The sequence below is a fragment of the Ursus americanus genome, chromosome 22 (assembly GCF_024610735.1).
Source record: "Ursus americanus isolate L20-20 chromosome 22, mUrsAme1.1.p, whole genome shotgun sequence".
Lineage (NCBI taxonomy): Eukaryota > Metazoa > Chordata > Mammalia > Carnivora > Ursidae > Ursus > Ursus americanus.
The window spans coordinates 33,164,105-33,185,811 of record NC_142148.1 but is presented as its reverse complement, the minus strand read 5'-3'; the positions used below and the strand labels follow the sequence as shown (position 1 = coordinate 33,185,811).

General features: G+C 39.8%; 1 protein-coding gene across 5 annotated transcripts in view; it reads right to left on the bottom strand.

Moving 5' to 3' along the window:
• The window catches only part of PLCB1 (phospholipase C beta 1), a 661,698-nt gene that overhangs the window by 210,308 nt on the left and 429,683 nt on the right, over window positions 1-21,707 (bottom strand). For all 5 annotated transcript variants that reach the window (XM_045808882.2, XM_045808896.2, XM_045808890.2 and 2 more), the window contains 3 exons: window positions 3,483-3,562; window positions 1,621-1,674; window positions 443-518 (listed from right to left, as the gene is read on the bottom strand). In XM_045808882.2, the coding sequence (XP_045664838.1) occupies window positions 443-518; window positions 1,621-1,674; window positions 3,483-3,562 (210 nt within the window). The remainder of the gene's footprint in view (window positions 1-442; window positions 519-1,620; window positions 1,675-3,482; window positions 3,563-21,707) is intronic.

Sequence of the window (21,707 nt, the reverse complement as noted above, 5' to 3'; positions counted from 1 at the left end):
TTTAAAGAGATTTTATTTATTTATTTGAGAGAGAGAGAATGAGAGAGACAGAGAGCATGAGAGGAGGGTGGGTCAGAGGGAGAAGCTGACTCCCTGCTGAGCAGGGAGCCTGATGCGGGTCTTGATTTTTGGACTCCAGGATTGCAACCTGAGCCGAAGGCAGTCGCTTAACTAACCAAGCCACCCAGGTTCCCCTATTAGATGGTTTTTAAAAATCATTATTTACAAAGAACAAAGGTCTTTCTAGATCAGCATATTGGGTTTATGGGAATGAAAGAAAATATAATTACAGTGGCCCCATATATTGTAAATACTAACAAGTGAGTCCTATGGTTTTCTTAATTTAAAAAAAGTGTTTGGGTAATATGTGGGCAAGTTATGTTTCAGTATGATTATTCACAGCTATTTAGTAGTGCTAATTTTAGAAAAGCAACATGCTCACCCTTGAAGATGGAAGACTACAAGCCTCTAAAGCAGTTTCAACTCGCTTCCGGTCTGCTGAGAACAAGCGGTATATGCTGGGAAGTGAAATCACAACAGTGAGATATGGATCATACTTACAGATGACACCAACCGAAAGTATCCCATTGAATCAAACCTTTTTGTCGCTCTAGAGATCCATGCTCCATGCATCTGCATGTAGGTTCTAAAAGATCTATGTATGTGCTTTTCCAAATCAAAATGTCTAATATAAAATCAACATCTTGAGGCAAAGGTGATGACCCAATTAAAAAATATTGCACTAAATAGCCTCTAAGAGTAAGCACTAAAATACATCCTTGATAACTCTGTCTCCCTGCTGCGACCTATTGCTCTAAAGGAATACATTACTAGTATTACTAATAAACAAGTAATCACTACTATTACTACTAATAATTTAACATTGTAATGAACAGGAGCCTACCAGTAGCTAGTAGGTCAAAGGGTAAAGATTAAGGATGTGTTTTCTTTGATCAGGAATTTGGTTCTAAAAAATAAAATTTATGTGTATCAGCTATACTTCAATAAAAAAGTGGTCAACTTATGGACAAATAGAGTTTAAGTATTATATTAAAAATACAATTGAATATAATAATTTGAATTTATGGGTTCTTTTGAAACATGACAAAATCTAGCATCCAGAGCCCACCAGTCCCACAAGGAAAATGGTAGAGTTGAATTGTCGTTGTCTCCTCTAGATGGGGCTTCACTCCAGCTCTTCGGGCTCCTGGCCTGCTTCATCCCATAAAATTGCCTGACTGGTTTCTGTTGACATTTGAGTTTGCAGCCCCCCCTTCAAGGCTAGCATCATCTTGGTAGAAAGAGGCACTGAAGTCGCCCAATTGCCATGCCTAGAATAGATCTGAATCTCAAATGGCCTTTTGGGCTTAACTGTAAGTTTCCCCCACCCCTTCCCCCCTCTTCCTGCTTTGCTGTTTCTTGAAAATGATGCCACAGGAAAATCTCTATGAGGAAACCGGCTGCATTGATGTGAACATGGAGCGTGAGGGAGAACGGGGTTACCATGCATTCTCAGACTCCCACTTGGGCCAGTGGAGAAACAAAACAGAGCCATGGCACGGAGTCAAATCTTTGAGGAAAGAACATGAACACTGACTGGGAAATGCTCCCGTAGCTTACTTTTTGAGAGGAATGCGCCCTTCTGGAGTGACTTGCAGCTTAAGCTTAGTATAGCTGTTGGAGAAGCAGAAAAACAAGTATTTAATCTTTAAAAAGCTGTCTATTAAAGAATAAAATACATCAGAAAGGGCTCACGCGTATGTACCATTTGCTGCATCTTAACAAACTGTCCAGGTCTCGGCAATAGGCCCCCTGATCAAGAAATAGAACCTTCTCCCTTTAGCAGCATCCCAGAAGCCCCTCCTGAGCCCCTTTCCAGAACCAGGCCCACAAAGGGAACCAATATTCTGACTTCAAACAACATAGATTTATTTTTGGCCATTTTTGCACTTCACATAAACGGAATCACATTCTTTTGTGTCTGGCTTCTTTCGTTCAATATTACGTTTTTGAGATCCATCGTCATTTTTTGCTTATAGCTGTAGGTTATTCATTCTCGTTGCAAAGTATTTGATTGTGACAGTATAACTACTGCATTTATCTCTTCCACTGCTTATGAACATGTGGACAGAGAGACAGAGCAACAGAAATTTCTAACGCTGCTGATGGGGTGTGTAGATTGGGATTACCACTTTAGGAAACTGCATATGACCCATCAATCCCACACCTAGATGTATATGTAGCAGAAATGCTTATAATGTATTCATCAAAAGGTGAATGTCCGTAGCAGCTATTCATGGGGAGACACTTGTTGAAAGGGACATTTGCAACAGAGAATGATTAGCCAACCAGAGGTTTTACTAGCTATAACATATGACATTTCAGATAAGATGTCCTCTTTATCTCAGTGTTCCCTTCCACTAATACCACCTGGCACAATAGATGTTGTAGAAATGTCTGTTAGATAAAGGATGCTAAGATCAAAGTCAGTAAAAGGACAGAAGAAAGGAAGGGAGTAGGGGGAGGCATTAGAAGGGTCTTCATGGTGACAAACTAAAGAGGAGATGATCATATAAAAAAAAAACATGTGAGTGAGGACCTATGAAGTACTAACAGTAAAAGGAATTCACAGAAGAGTGAGAAATAAATGTAGGCTGGAGTCTTCAGTCTAGAATGATGGGTATGTCTTACGGAAGAAGAGGGAAAAGAGAAAGGTAATAAAATAGAGGACCACCTAGTAATGTTTCTGCTTGTGGTTTTGATCTCAAGGCTTCCAACCTCCTGGCCATCCACAGCTTCCAAAGTGAAAACAGCCAGCTTTCCTTGCTGCTCGTCTGGCAAAAATCATTATTTTCCTTGGTCAAATTATTTTTAGAAAGACTGTGTAATTCCAGAGTGATTGGGTAATCCTGTTTTGCTTCTCTTTCCTTCTCCTTTTCATTCTATGCTTTCCTCCACATCTTTTTCTCTTTTCTTACTAACACTTTCTGTGATGGTCTAGGGGCAGGAATCAGGACATCAGCCTATTGATTTAGGTAGGCAGGGAAGTTATTATAGCATCTATCAGAGATCTAAGACTTGAGAGAAATCAAGTACCGTATGTTCTCCTTTCTCTTTGTCAGATTAATAATTGATATAACACAGGCAAATGAAGAAGCAGAGGGCTCTCTGAAATTAACAATTTTTGCTTCGGAGCACAGCTGTCTGGATTTGGACGTGTCTCCTTATTGTGTGTCAAAGGGTTTGACATTCAGGGGAGCTCAGCCTAACACCAACGTGCAGCTCGGAGGAAAACAGCGATCTGTCTTGGAAGTTTTCCAATTCCAAACAGTGGAGGTATCAGTTCTCTAACAAATCCCAAAGGGAAGTTTATGTTTATCAATGGGAGAAGCCAGGGCAGCATAAACAAAAGACTCACAAAGGAGAAAGGAAACTGACTCAGAAGAAGCAACACCCTTAGTAATAAAATTAGAGCTACTTACGCTTTTTCCAGAAATGCATCTCTTGACATGTTTTGGGCCAGCAGGTTTGTTGCCAAACTGAAAACCTCATTTGTCCATTCCTGAAAGATGTAAATCACACTTGCATTAGCTTAAATACTCTCTAGTCATTAGACACATGTTTTTAGCTAGGCTACCAGGAAGGAAAATTAGTTCAATTTGTATGCCTAAGGAATCTTTTTGTCTTTCTTTACTTCCTTCCTTCCTCCCAGACTCACTCCCTCCTTCCCTCCTCCTTCCCTTCCTTCTTTCCTTTCCTCTCTCTTTCTCTTCCTTCCTTCCTTTCCTCTCTCCCTCTCTTTTTTTTTTGTAAAAATTACATAATTAAATTCAAATCCCTGATTATTGCTCCTTTCTAAGGAAATGCTCTTTGCATATAAACAAAATTTTGTCTGCTTTTAAAAATCCCTACTGATAGGGAACTGGCATGTTGCCTTTCAGTAACCAAGTACTTTTTGCTAGTTTCCTAGCATTATGAAGAGATAAAGAGTTATAAAAAAGTTGAAAATAAAGTCAAATATATTTTGATTACACCTGCAGATGTAATCTTCCTGCTTTACTACTCAAGCCAAAACAGCTATACAAGGGAAACTTTAAATGTTAGTTACAGTTCTAAAAGTTCTTGAAACCAATTGCAGTCACAATATCACACTCTCCCTCCCCCCAATTCTGTCAGTCCCTCACTACTCCCTTAATCTTAATCCCTAACTCACACCACTCACCTCACATCACTCTCCTAATCTTATCCCTACCTCACACCTGATCTCACTTGGCTTCCAAGAAAATGGAAAAGAGCAAATCCACACAAAAAGTTGAAGTTCCATTTTAAGTGATGGTTTTGGACACAAAATTAACATCCCCCCGCCCCCCGCACAGCTTTTCCATCTAATTGTATTATTTCTGCTGTTGTTTTGTTGCTCTTCTGTGTTTTGCCTCCGACTTAAGGCAGTGATAATATACCATCATGTAATATAGTAACATTTGAGTTAGGAATTGGGGTATAGAGTGCTGAAGGAGGGACGAGGGAATTCTAAGCAATGAAAACTGGGAGAAAAACCAGTGGTAAGTACACATAGTAGGACTCAGAGGGAATGGGGAGGAGTCTAATAAGAATTGGAAAAAAGAGAGGGTGTTGCAATGAGAAAAGTAGAGTTAGGGACAGACTATGGAGAGCATTTAAGTCTGTTGAGGTATCCGGAGATAATTTAGCAAGAAATGCGATATTACTGAAGGCCCTTTTTTAGGGTGAAAGATGAGGAGAGTTGAGGCTAGATTTCGTGTTCGGGAGATTATCTGGTGGCCATGTGGAGGATGGAGTTGAAGCTGAGAAACCAAAAAGAAGGAACTCAATTATGAAGCTGTCCCAGTTTAGGAGAGAATTTGGAGGCCTTGAACTCTATACACTATTGGTGGAGGACTTGGAAGATGTAGCACAGAGTAATTGTGAGTGAAGCAAAAGAACTGACCACCAATCTTTATGTATAAGCACAGAAGCATTGGAATGACTTTTTAACATCTTTAAAATAAATTTCCTCAAGTTTGATCATTTTAAACAAGAGTAACTACTGCCCTGGTTTTTACAATATGTTTCTGGTATAATATTTTCTGAGCTAAGGGTCAAACTTTAGACATTCCCACCTCCATGGCAACTTTCTGCATTGGTAAAAGCATCTGTAATTGAGGGCAGTGTACCATTTTGTATGTTTACTGGGGGCCAATTCCACACCAGAAATAGGTACAGTGAAGGCATTATGAAGAGTTGGGGAAATTTCAACTGGGTCCGAGCTACAGATATAATTTAAATGTGAGCTAGATATATGTTTTAAAATTTTCTAGTAGCCACATTAAAGAAGTAGAAGTAAACAGGTGAAACTAATTTTAATAATATATTTTATTTTAGCTCCTATTTCAAAAATATTATTCATGTAATCAACATAAAATGGAGATATTTTATATTCTTTTTATATGCTTAGGCTTTGAAGTGAGGTATGGATTTCACATTTACAGCCCATCTCAGTTTGCATGGGCAACCTTCCAAGTACTCAGTTAGCCACAGGTAGCTGGTGGCTGTGGCTGTAGCTTTTGGTTGGTGCAGTTCTTCTAGATCCTTAGATCTTTTTATGGGTCCTTTATAAAGCTAGCTGAAGGACAGCATCATCGCCACCTTTACCACATAGCCACAGTTAGCTTATTCAACAAGTCAAGCATAACTTATTTTCATCACATTCTCAGAATGTGAGTATTTAAATTTCCAAGTGTGGAATTCCTAGAATTCACTGGTTTCCTGCAGCCTTTTGAGATGTTCAAAAGATCTGACCCAGGCTACATCAAAGATTCAGGGACTAACGCAGTGACCAAGGGAACTTTAGAAATCACCCAACTCTTGGTTGTGTACTGGTCTCAGTCTATATCCCAATGAGCTAAAACAGCATGTGTCTTACTTTGGTTTCCCCAGAAGCAGACCCAGAGACGAGGATTTATGAAGAATGGGTTTATTATGAAGGGTTTTCTAGGCGACTGAGCAGGACTGGGAAGGGGGTAGAAGGGTTGAAGGAAGAAGGAAGAAGGCAGATGGTAAGTTTGGCTTTCTCCATCTTGATATAGATCACACGTCAAAGTTGAGTTTTTGATGAAGAACAAGGGAGCTGGAGTGTGGCAATCCCCATGCCTTTAGTCTTGGTTAAGGGCTGCTGGAGAGCATGGAAATCCCCAGGCACTTCCTGGTTTCCTTGATAGTAGGCAAAGGGGGTTCCACATCCAGAGGGAACAGCCCACAAGGAGACGAGAGTCCTGGCTATTGGAAATGAAAGCATCTGTGTATGAAAGTGGAAAAGGACTGGAAGGGACACGGGCAGAGCACTGTAGAGCTGGCTATAGAAGGATAACATATTTCAGGACTTTTGGGTACCAGAAGTAGCTACATTGTGCAACCAAAGGCTTGAGGGTATAGATTCCATATGTTCTAGAGAAGTGCTTCTGAAACTTTCATGTCCACAAGAGAGGAAGAGGGTCTTGCTGAAATGCAGATGCTGATTCAGGAAGTCTGGAGAGGGAACAGAGAATGTGCATCCCAAACACAGTCTGCTGAACCATGCTAGGAGCAGCAAGGTTCTAGACTAGACCTGCAGCACTGATGGAAAATTTGGTAGAAATGAAGGACTTTAAGCTCCACACCAGATCTTCAGATTCAGAATCCACGTATTTTTCAAGAAACCCTTGTATTTTTTATGCATATTAACATTTGTTTGAGCATACCGCTGGGCCAGGAATAGCATGTTGAGTAGCAATGGGTGCCAGGACCCGGTGTAGGAAACATTATTCTAATCTCTGTCTGCTTGAGCCCCAAGCAAATAAAGAACTTATTTGGGTTATTTGTTTGAGAATAACCAAAAGGCTCTCACAGCTGCATTAAGAACAACATAGCTAAAAAGCTGTGGCCAAAGGCACTTAAAGCAGCCTTGGCTCATCCTGAGATTACGGCGTATGCTTTGCTGGAGGATAGACCGATCCTGCCCTGGCAGGGTTCTCATACATCCAATGCTGGGCCCTGGTGAGTTTGGTACTGGAAGGACAGCTTCTGATTTCAATCTGGAGGGTTGGTTTTTCTATTTTGATAGACAACGTTCTGATGATGGCCACTAAGTTTGGCTCTGCTCATACTATTTCAACCCTGAAGCTTCTTAACTGACATTTTCTGTCTTATGGTCAACTTTTTCTCATACAGGGGACCACAGAGACCTGAATGAGAAAGAACAGATCATGAAGGTCAGCCTCCATGGAATTTCATCTGGAGTTTAATTGCACGTGTTTGTGTCTTAACATCAGCAAGACTGTTTCTGCAATTCCCTCACTACATGGGGGTTCTGGGGGACTTACTGAGATGCCAGGCTTGACACCATTATAGATACCAAGTTCTCCTACCTGGTCGCAAAGTGAACACACTTTTATTTCTAAAGCCATTTCAGTTCCACCGTTCTTGGCACAGGATGTATGTGTTTGCTTAATACCACCAACAATTGTTTCACAATTGTCAATTACTCTCAGAGGTATTTGTTTGAGTGTTTACTATGCACTGACCCAAGTACTTTGCATCCGATCACTTCATTAGTTCTTACAATAATTCTTTAGGAGGTAGGCACTGTTATTAGCCTCATTTTACAGAGGAGGATTCCAAGTTTCAAAGCACTTATAAAACTTATTTATACTCTCAGAGCTGATAAAAGTCACAATTTGGGATTAATTCACTGGTTTCACTGGCTCTAAACCCTGTACTCTCAGATACTGTGCACTCTTGTCATTTTGTTCTAGAAAATTTTGGGGTGGCTGACACAGTTCAACAAGATAAAAAAGATAAGTAAATCCACTTAACTGTATTCTGTATAAAACATGGACTCAGCACTTACTAGGGGCTAGTCATTGTTCTTTTAGGCATTTGGCAAATAACGAACTCATTGAATCCTCACAACTACTTTATGAGATAAATTCTGTTACTACCACCCCCTTTGGATAAATGAGAAAGCTGAGGCACAGAGGCATTCATTAACTGGCATAAGGTCACACAGCTCATTATAGGCACACCTGAGATTTGAACCCAGGACATTTGCCACTGGAATCTATACACCTTACTGCTGTACTAGGATGATGAAGCAAACTATGGAGTCTATGAAGTAAACACCTTAAAACATGCTATAAGGATGACGTTAGAGGAGATAAGATGGAGAGAGAGGTGAGGTCAGTCACAAAATGCAGGTCTAACGTCTTGGAACTTTAATAGAGGTAGGTCACAATTTCTATTCACACGTGCTTTAAACAATGTAAAGAGAGATCCAATCACAACATGCTCGACCCTTACCCGAGATCCAAATGCAACTCATGCAGCAGTTCAACCATGATGGCTAGCTCTGAGAACAGAGAGAAATTTCTCCCATTGGCATTCACACCTCTTAACTTCTTGGCTTAACTTGTCACTGCAAGGGGTGTACAGACAAAGACAGAGTCTTCTGGGAGAAATAGCGTTCCTGCAGATGTTTCTCCTTCCCATTGTGCTGATTTATGTTACCTTTAATATTTTAATGTCTTTATTTTACCTTTCTGTCCTTTCGGTATGATGTGTTTCTCTTACACATAGAAATACAGAGGATAGTGTACCTAACACAGATCAAAACGTAATAAATGTTCACATCGTGCCATATTTACTTTAGTACTTTTTTTAAAAAATAAATCCTTAGGATGTTGCAGTGCAGATTAATTCTATGCTGTGTGCAGAATGCTTCTCCCTGATCCCATTCCTCTCTCTTTCTCCAGAAGCAGGTTCTATCCTGAAAGGTAGATATCAATACCATATCTACTTTCATGTGGTATAGATCAGGGTTCAGCAAACTAAGGGTTAAATCCAGCCCGTCACCTGTTTTTGTAAATAAAGTTTTATTGAAGTACAACTACGCTTGTTCATTTACATACTGTTCTTGGCTGCTTTCACACTATAATGGCAGATGAGTAGTTGCAAGAGAGCCAAAAGGGCAATGTATTTACTATCTGCCTTTTACAGAAAGAAGTCTGCTGGCCCCTGGTATGGATGGATCCCTGTATATTTAAAATAATACATAAATCATACCACACTGTATGCATTTTTGGCCAATGACTATTTGCAACCAATGTTATACCTTTAAATGTATCCCTGCTTCTGTATGTGGGTCTAATTAATTTTAACTATTATGTTATTCCACTATAGGAATGTATAATTTACTAATGCATTATTTTATTGATGAACATTTATGGCTTCTTCCTTCAGAAAGTCTGGTTTGCATAAATGTATTTCCTATTGCCTTAAGTCACATCCGGGAGATTCTCTAGGGTGAATATCATGAATGCTTAGAATCAATGTATCTTCATCAGTATCTGATGCTGATACTTGCTCACCAAAGTGGGAAGGACACTAAGTTCCCATTGGTAGTGTAGGAGAGCTTGCATTTTACCACATTCTCAAAAACACTTGCCATTATCAGACTTACAGAAAACATTGACAAACCTGATGGATGCAATGTGGGACCTAGCAGTGGTCTTAATAGGCATCCGTGACTTACCAGCATAGTTGAGGATCATTTTATATATGTTGGGGGCTGTTCCACTTTTTCTTTTCTGCAAATTTCCTGTTAACATTCTTAACACATTTTTCTTTTAGGGTATTTGTGCTTATTTTCTTTAAAAAGGGGAGAGTTTTTGTTTGAGGTTTGAGCTCAAGTAGAGGACGGTGGTCAGTATCATTCCTATTGAGGGAAACAAAGTGCCACACAGTGGCTGCATGTAATAAATGGCACCCGGGGCATCGTGGCATGCAAGGCACCCACCCAGATTGTGGCTGTGACCTGATGCCAAGCAGCTGGAGTGACAGAGAAAAGGCAGAATGTGGCCTCTGCCCTCTAAAACATGTCTTCGTGCAGTGAGTTCTTTGGAAAAGAAAAATATTCTTAAAGGAATACTGAATATATGTAGAAAATAGGAGTCCGTGGTTACCCTAATAAAGTAAAAGGAGTGACAAATGAGAATAATCTCAAAGCAGGTATTTCCAAGGTATTGTCTGATTTGGAAGCCTCAATTTCTCAAGCTACTGTATTAATTTTCAAAAGGTTTCTGGAATAAACAATAGATTATATAAGACACGTTAATATATCTGGCACATATGAAGGTCCCAACAATTTTAAATAGCCGTCTATTTATTTTTCATTTTTTGGGCAAACCTCTACTGCCACCAGTGATAACAGTGTCATTCCCATCACCTCCACTCATAAGCGGGTAATGGTTTGGGATTTGAGTAAGAAGGAACATTGTGCTTCTCATTCAGAGTTGCATTGCCTGGCTGAGCACATTTCTCTCACCTACTGGCATGCATCAGAATTCATCTCACTGAGCATTTGTCTTAACGGTACAGTAAAGAGTCTTTTCATGGTGAAAGATGGTCTATGAGTTATAAAGACTTTCATTAAAAGCAGAAAGGACTGTTGGAGAAGTCACTGCATTTATGATACTACATAGAGCATTTAGAATTTTGGTAAAATTTTTGGTACTGTGTCTGCTTTGGGTGGCAGTGAAGGTCTTACATTTTATAGTCAAAATGTTCATCTCATACTCAGAGAGAAATGGTTGTCATATAAAATATAGTTACCAAAACAAAAACCAGAAAGCATATAAGGAACCCAGTATTATCACTACTTGAACACTAGAAAATTATATCACTCAAATGACATAATATCAAGGAAAGGTGCATAATTATTTCCAAAAGACTATGTGATTAAAATCCCTTTAAGCTATAATTGACAAAAGCACAACTCGAACTAGCCTGGGCAATAGGAGAATTTCTCAGGGACACTGGAAATTTCCTGTAATTGAAGGAAAAATTGAGCAAATTGCAGAAAAAAAAAGGTGTAATACAAGATATCAAGAACTTGGGACCTAAAAGCCAATGGGATTGTCTTTTTCATTGCTCTGTCCTACTTGGTGGCATTCTTTTTGCTACTGATCAGCTTCATTCCCATAGGCACCATGGCCCCTCTCACCACCAGAGATAGTCTGATGACCTCACTTTCAGTATGAAAAATACTGGCAAAGGTCTCCGATTGTAGACCAATCTAGAACAGACTAGTCAGGTAAGAACCTAGCAGTATACAGGAGACCAAATCATTGGAACTTGGGGAGAAGCAGTGAGCAGAAGAATGGAAGAGAATAAAAACACTATATATATTCATTCACAGGAGTACTGTGGAAAAAAGCAGGTGGAAGAAAAGGATACATGTGGTTCATGTCTTGTGTGAGATCTCATAGTTCTGCATCCCATTCTTTTTACAAAATGGGCAATAAATCCACACTTTTGACTTGAGTTGACTTCATGAATGAATGAATGTGTCAATGAAAGAGAATTATATCCATGCCTTACAATTAAGGCCTTTTGAAATTAAGTTTTATGTCTTCCTCATTGTTATAAGTATTCAATCACCATTCTCGGCTACAGGGATTTGGATAATCACTTGACACATTTCTTATTGTAATTTGAACTATGCTGGAATAGGCTGTAAGTACTCAGAGTACCATGTACACATTGGGCTGAGGAGGCTCTCCAATTAGGAAAGTACGGAAGCTTTAGGGTTAGGACTTAGGGCATCTACATGCTGTATGCTTTGCTTTATACTTTGGGCTATATTCTGAAGAACTCTTGCGCCTTTCCAATAAGTGAAGCATTGCTGTAGTACATAGTACCCCGATGATCTAAGGAAGATTTCACATGCTTGAAAGTGCAATTTACAAGACGTGGAAGTGCAAGGATTCACATTTTGGGAGGTAACAGGTATAGTATAGCCCTAGTCTTCTTCCAACCGCTCTTGACCTTCCCCTGCTCCATGGGAGAAATTTAATGAGGTGAAACCAAGTTAAAATGAATATTAACAGAGTTCTTCAAAGAGAAAAGAGTCAAGCCTCTGAAAAGAGCAGCATCTGTGGTGCAGTATGGAAGAAAAGAGGAAGATGTTTGCTCTGGCTAAGTTCTCAAGATGAGAGGTTTTCAGCTCTACCACTGTGAATCTCAAATGTGCTTTGAGCGTCAGCTGAGGGACACTCCCCTCCCCCCAGCTAGTTGACTGACTCATCGCTCATTTGTACAGCTGAGAAAATGTTGATAGAGTGCCCTCATATGAAACCCCTAAAGGTTTCTTTTCACAGCTTTCATGTCAACCCGCCATATTCTTGAAATTGTTCTTTCCAAAAGCCTCATGTCACTTTTATGAAAACACTTGCTATTATGTCTTCTAAGCCTAACAGTGTCAATGCTAATGAGTACTTTGGTTTGAATCCACTGGAGTGCTGCATTCTATAGACAGTAAGTGTATGTAAGCAGGGCCTGTAATTATAATTGATAGCATCGTTTATTGTTTAAAAAGTAACTCCGGTTGAGCAGATCAAGTGAAAGAAAAATTTAAAGAAAAAAAATCCAGCTAATTTCTTTGGTAAGATGTATATCAAGTGGAATAAAAGGAGCCATCATAATTTCTTGGGAGTAAAGTGGTGCTGCTTATCCATTACATGAAATCTGACAAAATTAAAACTGCATTCCTTGAAATGTGATTAGTAACCTACACACAGGTACTTCCTCATTAAGTTATAACTTAACCTATGGAATTCTGCTAAAATATAATTCTCTCATTTGGAAGTCAATTTGTTTTAAATACTGTTATTATGTCCCCCATCTTTGTTTTAAATTGTTTTACAAGCTGGATTCTTTCCCTTTAAATGCAGGGGTATTTGGACCTTGGTAAGGACTCTATCCTGTTAGCCCTTCCGCCACTGGGAGAACTACTCTTTGCTGTGGCTCCAATTTCTCTCTTATGCTCATTTTCTCACTGCCTTCGGAAGGGCGAATCTTGAATATCTTATGCTTGTCTTCTAATTTAAAATTAAAACACTGTCATTAGTTTATGTAATGATTCTTACTGGCCCTCATATTATTGATGCTTTTGCTAGTTTATTTAAAAATAAACCTTACTGGATTTCAGACACCATTCTGCTATTTTCCAGCCGTGGGACCCACTGTTCAGTGTGGGACCCACTGCTCAGTACTACCTAATATCCATTTTCTTTTTCTCTCCTCACTGAAACCTGACATTATTCAGGCCAACAATATATAATAACTGAAAAAATCTGCATCTTCCAACAACTCCAGCAGCTAGGGTGGCAATGTGACACACAAAGAATCACATGGTAGCAGAAGTCTGAGAGGAAAATGTGGTTTCTGATATAGAGGCTCAGTTCTTTTTGCTGTTGGGACCACACATGTGATGGCTGGAGCTGCAGAGTCCTCTTGATCTATGAGGAAATGGCCATGGGAATTAAAGGGTCTCAGCCTTGTTATCTTTGAGTCACTGAGTCAATGCCAGAAACTCCTAACTTTAAGCTTCCTGCTACATGAGGAAAAGAAAGAAAAAAAAAGCAAACAAGATGCAAACAAGTAAAAAATCCTTAATTTATCTAAGCTACTGTTTAGTTTGGTTTTCTATTACTCAAGGCCAAACGTAACCCCTGCCTGACAGAACCGTCTTGGGCAAGTTTTTTAACCTGTCCAATATTCATTTGCCTTATAAAAAGGAGGAAATCATAGGACTTATTTCACAGGCCATTGTGACAATTAAGGGAGATAGTCCATATTGAATGTTTAGATCAGTGAGAGCCACAATACAAGCTTAGTGAATGGTAGCAATCTAAAAAATTATTATTTATCAAAGAAAATCATACATAGATTTTCAAAAAAATTGTCCAGAGGGGCTATAAAGAAAAAGCAATGATTGCTTTTGATAGTCCTACTCTGGTTCTGCTTCTTGACAACTATTCTCAGCATTTCTATTCTTAAATTCCTGGGTGTGAATTCCATATTTCTAAATAATCTGTTTGTACTGCTTTCTCTGGAGTGATCGATTTTAAAATTTAGCTATCAATATCCAGCTCTGATCTCCTATCCCATCTCCTGTCTGCCCCTTCTCCTTCCTACTGATAGAACTGTCACCACTGGTCTTTCTTCCCAGACACCTTGACTATCTCAAGCAACATAACTGAAACCATTTCTTAATCCACCAATTAAAGTCAGTATCACTTGACTTCTCTGTGACAGGAGGACATTTACTTGCCAATCCTTTACCTCCAACTCCTGTTAGCTTAAATTTACTTTTAAAATGATCAAAGTTGAAACGTTTTTATCTTGTCCAGGATCTATAATTGACTTCAAGTACGTGCATATAAATTGATTCTAAAAGTTTAAAACCTATAAAATAAAAATTTACATGATTACAAAAATGCAAATATAATTTTCTGCAGGGTCATATATTAGACTCTGATTGTTACAGTTCCAACACCAAGAACCACATGGCTTTCAAAAGGGAGCATTCCTAATACCACAATAACATACATCCTTTTTGGGCTGCTCCTTTAGTTGTTGAAAATCCTGCATGCTTTTAGCATGGCTTATATTTGGATAATACTTTTCTTATACATTTATCTTTTCTGTTGGAGAGAAGAAATTTAAGCCTTTTACATGTATATAATATCCTCCAGTTTCCTACTTGTATTGCCTGAACCTAGTTCATTCCTATACATTGTGTTTAAACTTGAAGACAGCACCCGTCTTTGGCTCTTATATGTTTTTTTGTATTATGTCTTTCATATTTCCTCTCTGTTTTCTCCTTTTCTCTTGAACTCTTTAGGTTGATTGTGCCTGTATCTCTTACCTTTTCTCTCTCTTTTTTTTAGTGCTCTCTGCACCCAACATGGGGCTCAGACTCACAACCTGGAGGTCAAGAGTCCCATGCTCCTCCCACTGAGCCAGCCAGGTGCCCCTTATCTTTTCTCTCTTATTGTCGTTTTTTTGTCTTTCACGTTTCCTTGTTTGTTTTCTTCCTGGTTCCCCATTCTGGGAGATTTCCTTCATCTCTTACAACAGTTATGTAGAATCTGGCTTTTGTTTCATTATCTTTTTTTTGATTTCCAAAAAAATCCACTTTCTTTTTGTTACCTATTTTTCAGAGCACCTTGTTCTTATCTTATGAATGTGATATATTTGAAATTCTCTCTGAAGATAGTTTCTGTTTTAATTTTTTGTTTAATTATTTGTTCCTTGAATTATCCCCACATCTTCTGTCATCATTTCTTATTTTGTCCATCTTGGCTTCCTTCATCAATCAATAGTGTGCTAGTTCACATTTTAGACTGGGGACAAGAGAGGGGCCAACTGGGAGCTCTGAGTATGTGAGTTGGATTTACCAGCTTGCAGACCTCTCTTTTGGGTAAGCATGTGGGTGCCAGCCACTACAGTGCGGTATCCATAAATTCTAGAATGAGAAGAGCTTTACTCTGGGTGCTTGACTCTAATGCTGGCTACCATGACTCTTTTCTAATAATTTGCTCACTTCCACAAAAAAAAAAAAAAACAAAAAAACCCTCAGCTTTTTGGTCTGGGAAGTAATTGGTTATCAATTATTCTAGATGCAGAGCAAGAGGAGGAGGAGGGGCTGATAGTTTTGTCCCTATTCCTTTAATTCCTTGCCCTTCTTTCCACTCCCAAGTCCTGCTCCCTATCCTGCTGGGCTGGTAGTTCTCAAGTCTGGGGCCTCTGTCCACTGATTCAGAATGGGTCAGTGACTTGTTGGCTATGTTTTCTATGGAACCTAGACTCTGTTCCATCATGCACTCTCCTCATTTTCTTCTGCAAACTTATTTAAATATGTCATCTCGTAGTGACCTATCTCATTCTCTTCTCACTACGTATTTATGGTCCTTTACCATCATTTTCATAGTATCTCAAGAGAGATAGCGGGTCATACCTGTGCTTATTCTGCTGCTTTGGACTAATAACTATTTTAAACCTTATGTCCAAAGCCAAATTTCTGATTTTCCCTCCCTAATTGGCTCTCCATCTCAATAAATGCAATACCAGCAAAACTGACATCATCCCTAGCGCCCTCTTTCTCTCATGCCATGTGTCTAATCCATCACTACAGTGTTGTGGTTTTTTGGGGCTTTACACTCAAAGTATATCCAGAGCCCAGCCATTTCTCACCACCTCCATCCCAAGCACTCTGCTCTCCCTGCATCTGCTTCGGCATCCCTGCTATGGTTTTCAACAGAGCAGCCAGGCCAATCCTGTTAAAATATATTACACCAAATTAATCCCTTATTCGAAGTGATACAAGTTACTCATGTCACTGGAAATGAAGCCAAATTCTTACAGTGGCCACCCACCACTATCTGGGTCACCGGTCACCCCTCTCCCAACCTCTCTGACTCATCTCTCACTGCTCTCCTTCTTCCTCATCCCATGCCGGGTACACACCTGTCTCAGGGTCTGCTCTCCTCCATGAGAACCAATTGACCCACTCCATCATCTTCAAGGTTTTCTTCAAAAGTCATCACCTCAGTGTAACCTTATCTGACCAATTTATTTAAAATTGAAATATGCCTCCCCCACTTCTAGCACTTCCTATTCCCCTTCCTTGCTTTATTTCTCTCTAACACCGGGCACTGCCTTATTTATCATGTTTATTGTCAACCTACACCCATCATTATGTAGGTTTCATGAGGACAATCATTTTTGTCTATTTAGCTTATCCCTGGCACTCAAAATCATGCCTGGTACACAGCAGGCATTTGACTATAAGCTGAATGAATGAATGGATGAATGATTATCATTATATAATCATTAGGAAAATTATTGACAAAGTATTTAATTTTTTTTTTAAATTCTCAGGGGCAGCTTGTCCATTGGGAGCATTTGATGCATTTGGAACATAAAAATGACAACTGATAGTAAAGCAGTAGATGGCACAGCTCAACCCGCCACTCTCAGAGAATGCCAGATACTTCCCCCAGTAATTAAACAAGGAAGGCAAATGGTTTTGAAGCTCTTCTTCCTTCCAAAAATATTATAGTTTTTTTTTTGTTTGTTTATTTATTTTTTCTATTTATTTTTTATTTATTTGTCAGAGAGAGAGAACAAAAGCACACAAGCAGGGAGAGGGGCAGGCAGAGGGAGAAGCAGCCTCCCCACTGAGCAGGGAGCCTCATGTGGGACTCGCTCCCAGGACCCTGGGATCCTGACCTGAGTGGAAGGCAGAGGCTTACCTGACTGAGCTCCCCAGGAGTCCCTGTTTGTTTGTTGTAATCTGCATGCTGCTTCCAGGCAATCCACACAATTGGGGCTTACTCAGCTGTGAGCCTCAGAAGGCAGGGAGGCATAGCAATGAGGGGGCAGCAGCTCATTTCTGTGTCATGGGGTGTTCAGAAGGAAAGGGAGGCACTGCTGCTTAAGCAGTTTTCCGACTTTCCTTTCTGGGGAAAAGTGCGTTTGCAGTCACAGCAGCCCATACTCTGAAAGCACGGGCATTTCTGTGTCCTGGGGTATATGTTTTCCCTTCGGTTTGGCATTCATTCCTCTACGTGGCTCCCTTGAACACTGCCTGGCTCAGAAGAAGCTCTTGCTTAAGGAATGCAGAAAAGACACTCAGAAGACAGAGGGCGGGGCACTTTCTGCTACAACCATCAGAAGAGCAACTGCTGGTTCTTATCTGGGAGTAAGGAAGAGATTAATGTCCAAGTTGCTTTTTCCCTCCTCTTTTTATTATGAATGCCTCTCTTTTGACTTTTGAACTTTTAAACTCTCGTACGACATTCCATACGGGTGACGTTTTCACAGTTTCAAAGTTTCAGATGTGCGTCTTCATCTGCTCCACACTCTTCCAAAATAGAAATGTAGAACGTGGAATGAATCTCATTTGCCAACAAAGGACATCCACGACCACAAAATTCCAAGACCAATAGTACAGTGTATTGACTTGGTGAGAACCTGGCCCTGATTTTAAAGTCGGGTGGGGGAACATCTTGAGATGACATAGGCACGTTTCGCGGGTATGAGGAGGTCAGGAATAGCAGTGAATGAAGATCTCATAAAACACAATAATCCCTTTGTAAATGGCAATCCTTTTGGCATATATATTCTACCTCCGAGAAGGTCTTGCACAATTTTCCATTATGTTCCAAAATACACTGCTAAAAACAGCATACGATACCTCATTCTATTCTTCTTAATCACTTTTGTTTCAAGAAAATCAGACCTACATCCATTGCTCACTCACCATAAACTGGTCCTAGTTAAAGGGATAAATTACATATTTTTGTACAGACTATATTAGTGTCTGAAAATTCTTATCTCAATGTATATGTCTCAGAATCAAGAGACCTCATGTCTCTTGAGGTCAGTTTTAAATACACTGTTAATTTGGAGGAATGTCTAAGAGAATGCCCAGCTTTTGATGAATCAAGTTCTAGATCAGGAACAGCTAGTGGTGGCTGTGGCAGGTCTTTCACTGGTTCCTCTTTCTCTTCTCTTTTTCAATTTTATTTTGTAGACAATGATTTCCTTTTTCTTAAAAAAAAAAAATGACCCCCCCCCCCTTCACTGTAGCACCTTCTCTCATTCCCTTCACCTAAAAGGCCTCAACTATTTGGCTATTCAAAGCCACTGTGGTAACTGGTGGGTTGGGGAGGGTGATAGGGACCATGACTCTATGAGCAGAAACAAGGTTGACTTTGGGAAAGATGAACAGGATGGGAGCCATTGTAGTTAGTGCCATCCCTTTCTACGACTGAAAACCTTGGCAAACCGAGAGAGAGAGATCCATGATGGGAAGAAAGGGCCTGAGCAACCAGCTAAGGGGCCTCAATTTCTTCAATTCTGAAAATTGAGAAGATCAGAGTACCTGTGTTCCAAGTTCCCATGGCTTAAAACTTTTCATGATCTATCAGCTGTTTTCAAGGGCTCAAAAATCCCCTTCTCCCCTTTCTCACTCTCTCTTTTCTTTTTCCCCAAGCATGCATGTATTGAGCACCTACTATACACTAAGTTAGATCCTGGAAACATAGAAATGACTAAGCTATTGTTTCTGACTTTAGCTCACAAATCCAAGGTAGGGTGTCAGATACACTGACTGATAATTACAGTATGATAAATGACACAGAAAATAAGCAAAAAGTTCACCAAAGAGCAGAGAAGGAAACTCCATTATTCACGGAAGTCATGGGATGGAAGGAGAGATGGATGAGTTGTATTTAAGCTGAGTCCCTAAGGAGGCTTGGAAGTTCTCCTGGTGGACAGCATGGAAAAGGGAAGTCTAGCAAGGCACACAATTCTGAAGGCACCAAAATTAAAATTATAGAGGCAAAAAGAATCAAAGGTAGTTAGGAGTTACTGAAGCAGAATGGTACAAGGGTTCAAGTGGTGAGTTATCAGCAACTGCATGGGCTATGTTTGTTTTGGTCACTAATCAATCCCCAGTGTCCACCGAGGTGCTTGCTACATACTAGGCCTTCAATAAATATTTGTTCACTAAATGAATGAATGAAATAGACAGAAAACTTCACTTTGTAGGTAATAAGCAATGAAAAAGACTTCAAGCATGATCAGGCTTGAGGGTTTTTTTTTTTTTTTAAAGATCATTCTTATGCAGATGGGCACAAATAGTTGGAGAGCAAAGAGAGGGTTCTAAGAAAGTAGGCAGAAGGTGCCTAGGTGAGACCTGTCAAGAATTTGAACAACATAGTAGGGGGAAGAGGGACAAGGAAAGAAATAGGAAATTCAGAGAGCCTGCGTTATTTGGTTGGTGGGCATGCAAGCATCTAGTGTGGATGAAGGTATGGAAAATTTCCAGGGAATCCAAGGTCATACCTTCAAAATGAGTGAACTATATTTTCTATGACATTCATAGCTGCAGACATGGGAGAGGTTCCCCGAAAAATCTAAACTAACAGCCACTCAAGGCTGATGTTCACTTTATGGGACATATCTTTGGAAAGCTCATTTTTCTATGACGTCAAAATGTAATAAATTAACAAACAGACATTCATTATTACATATTTTTTTTTGCATGTGTGAATGACTGTTTTAAATACCAATTGGCTCAAACAGTTTGGTAAAGTGCCATTAGCTACCAAAGCTGAACATATGAAGATCTAGGATCAGCAACAGATATCTCACAGAAAGGCATATGATTTATAGCAACACTACTTGTAATAATCCTGAACTGGAGACTACCCGAATGTTTGTCAACCATAAAATAGATAAATAAATTATGGTATACTCTTTAGCATAGAGAATCAATGAAACTATAACCACATGTAAAAAATATAGGAAGATTTCATAAATATAATGTTGAATAATAATAATAATAATAATAATGATGATGATGATGTCAGACCAGAAAGAAAACACGTTTCTTGATTCCATTTACAGAGATTATAAAAGCGGGTAAGACAAATCTATAAAGTTGGAGGTCAAAATAGGGGTGTGTTAGAGGCACCTGGGTGGCTCAGTCTGTGAAGCGTCTGTCTTTGGCTCAGGTCATGATCTCAGGGTCCTCGGATCAAGTCCCACCTGGGGATCCCTGCTCAGCAGGGTATCTGCTTCTCCCTCTCCCTTAGCCCCTCTTCCTGCTCATGCTCTCTCTCTAATAAAAAAATTAAGGGTGTTTAATAGGGTAGACACTGGAGTGCTGGTGATGCCCTATTTCTTGATCTGGGTGCTATTTACATAGGTGTGTTGTCTTTTCAAAAATCTATCATGTTTTATAGTCATAATCGGTGCTTTTCAATCAAAAATTAAAAAACAATCTACTTAAGTTTCTGCTAAATTGCATGTTTTTCCTATTTATAAATGCTTCAGAGAATTTCGTGTGTAAAGAATTAAGGATGGAAAGCAATGGCATCTGCCAAAACTTGTGCAGAGAAATGAACACAAAATCTCCTCTGCACAGCTCCGTCATCTTAACCCACTGGATCCTGGCTGTTTCAGTCCACTGCATCTTAATACACTGGAGCAACACCTGGGTTGAAATCTGCCAAACTAGGCAGTGGTTCAACTATATGTCCACCCAGGGGGCCTATCAGAGTGCCAAACTATTTAGGACTGAATATCAGAGCCTGACTCTCCAAACCTTTTTCTTAGGGTGATAGGTTATGTCGCTAAGGTATTGCATTGAACAAAGATTGAAGATAGGAGTTGGGGAGGTTGAGGAAGGGCACGAGCTTCCAGAGACCCAGCCCTGGAAAAGGACCAAAACACAGAGGGAAGACATGCTGTCTTTGCACCCTGGGAATCCTCTGTGCTAACCATGAGACAGATTTCCTTCCTTGCTGAGATTCTCTCCCAACACTGAATACCTGAGATCTGAAGGTGAACACCAGCATATGGCAATCCTGTGAACCCCAGCCCCTGGCTCAGAGCAATCTGCTTTATGACATGACTGCAATGCTGTTTAGACTGTATGACTACAGGGGGTAGAATACACAACAAGAATTCTCTTTCTGAGTAGCCCCTCACCTCAAAGAAAAACAGAATATTCAAAAGAGGGCCTAGAATTGGGCAGGTAGAAGACAATTGTTTTTTTTTCTTCAAGATTCTTGACCAATGGAAGAATTTGCATTGATCTGATACATTGGTTAGTATGCTCAAAACACTATTTGGGGGGGGGGTGAGGGGAATGATCTGTCTTTCACAGTCCCTGTTAACCTTACCAGCCAGATCTTCAAAGAAATGTACCAACTGGTGCTGAGAAAGGCTTTACTCTCGCCTTCACTCTCAGCTGCTGACTTCTGTGTCCTTTGTCATGGAGAAAGTAAAGGCAATCA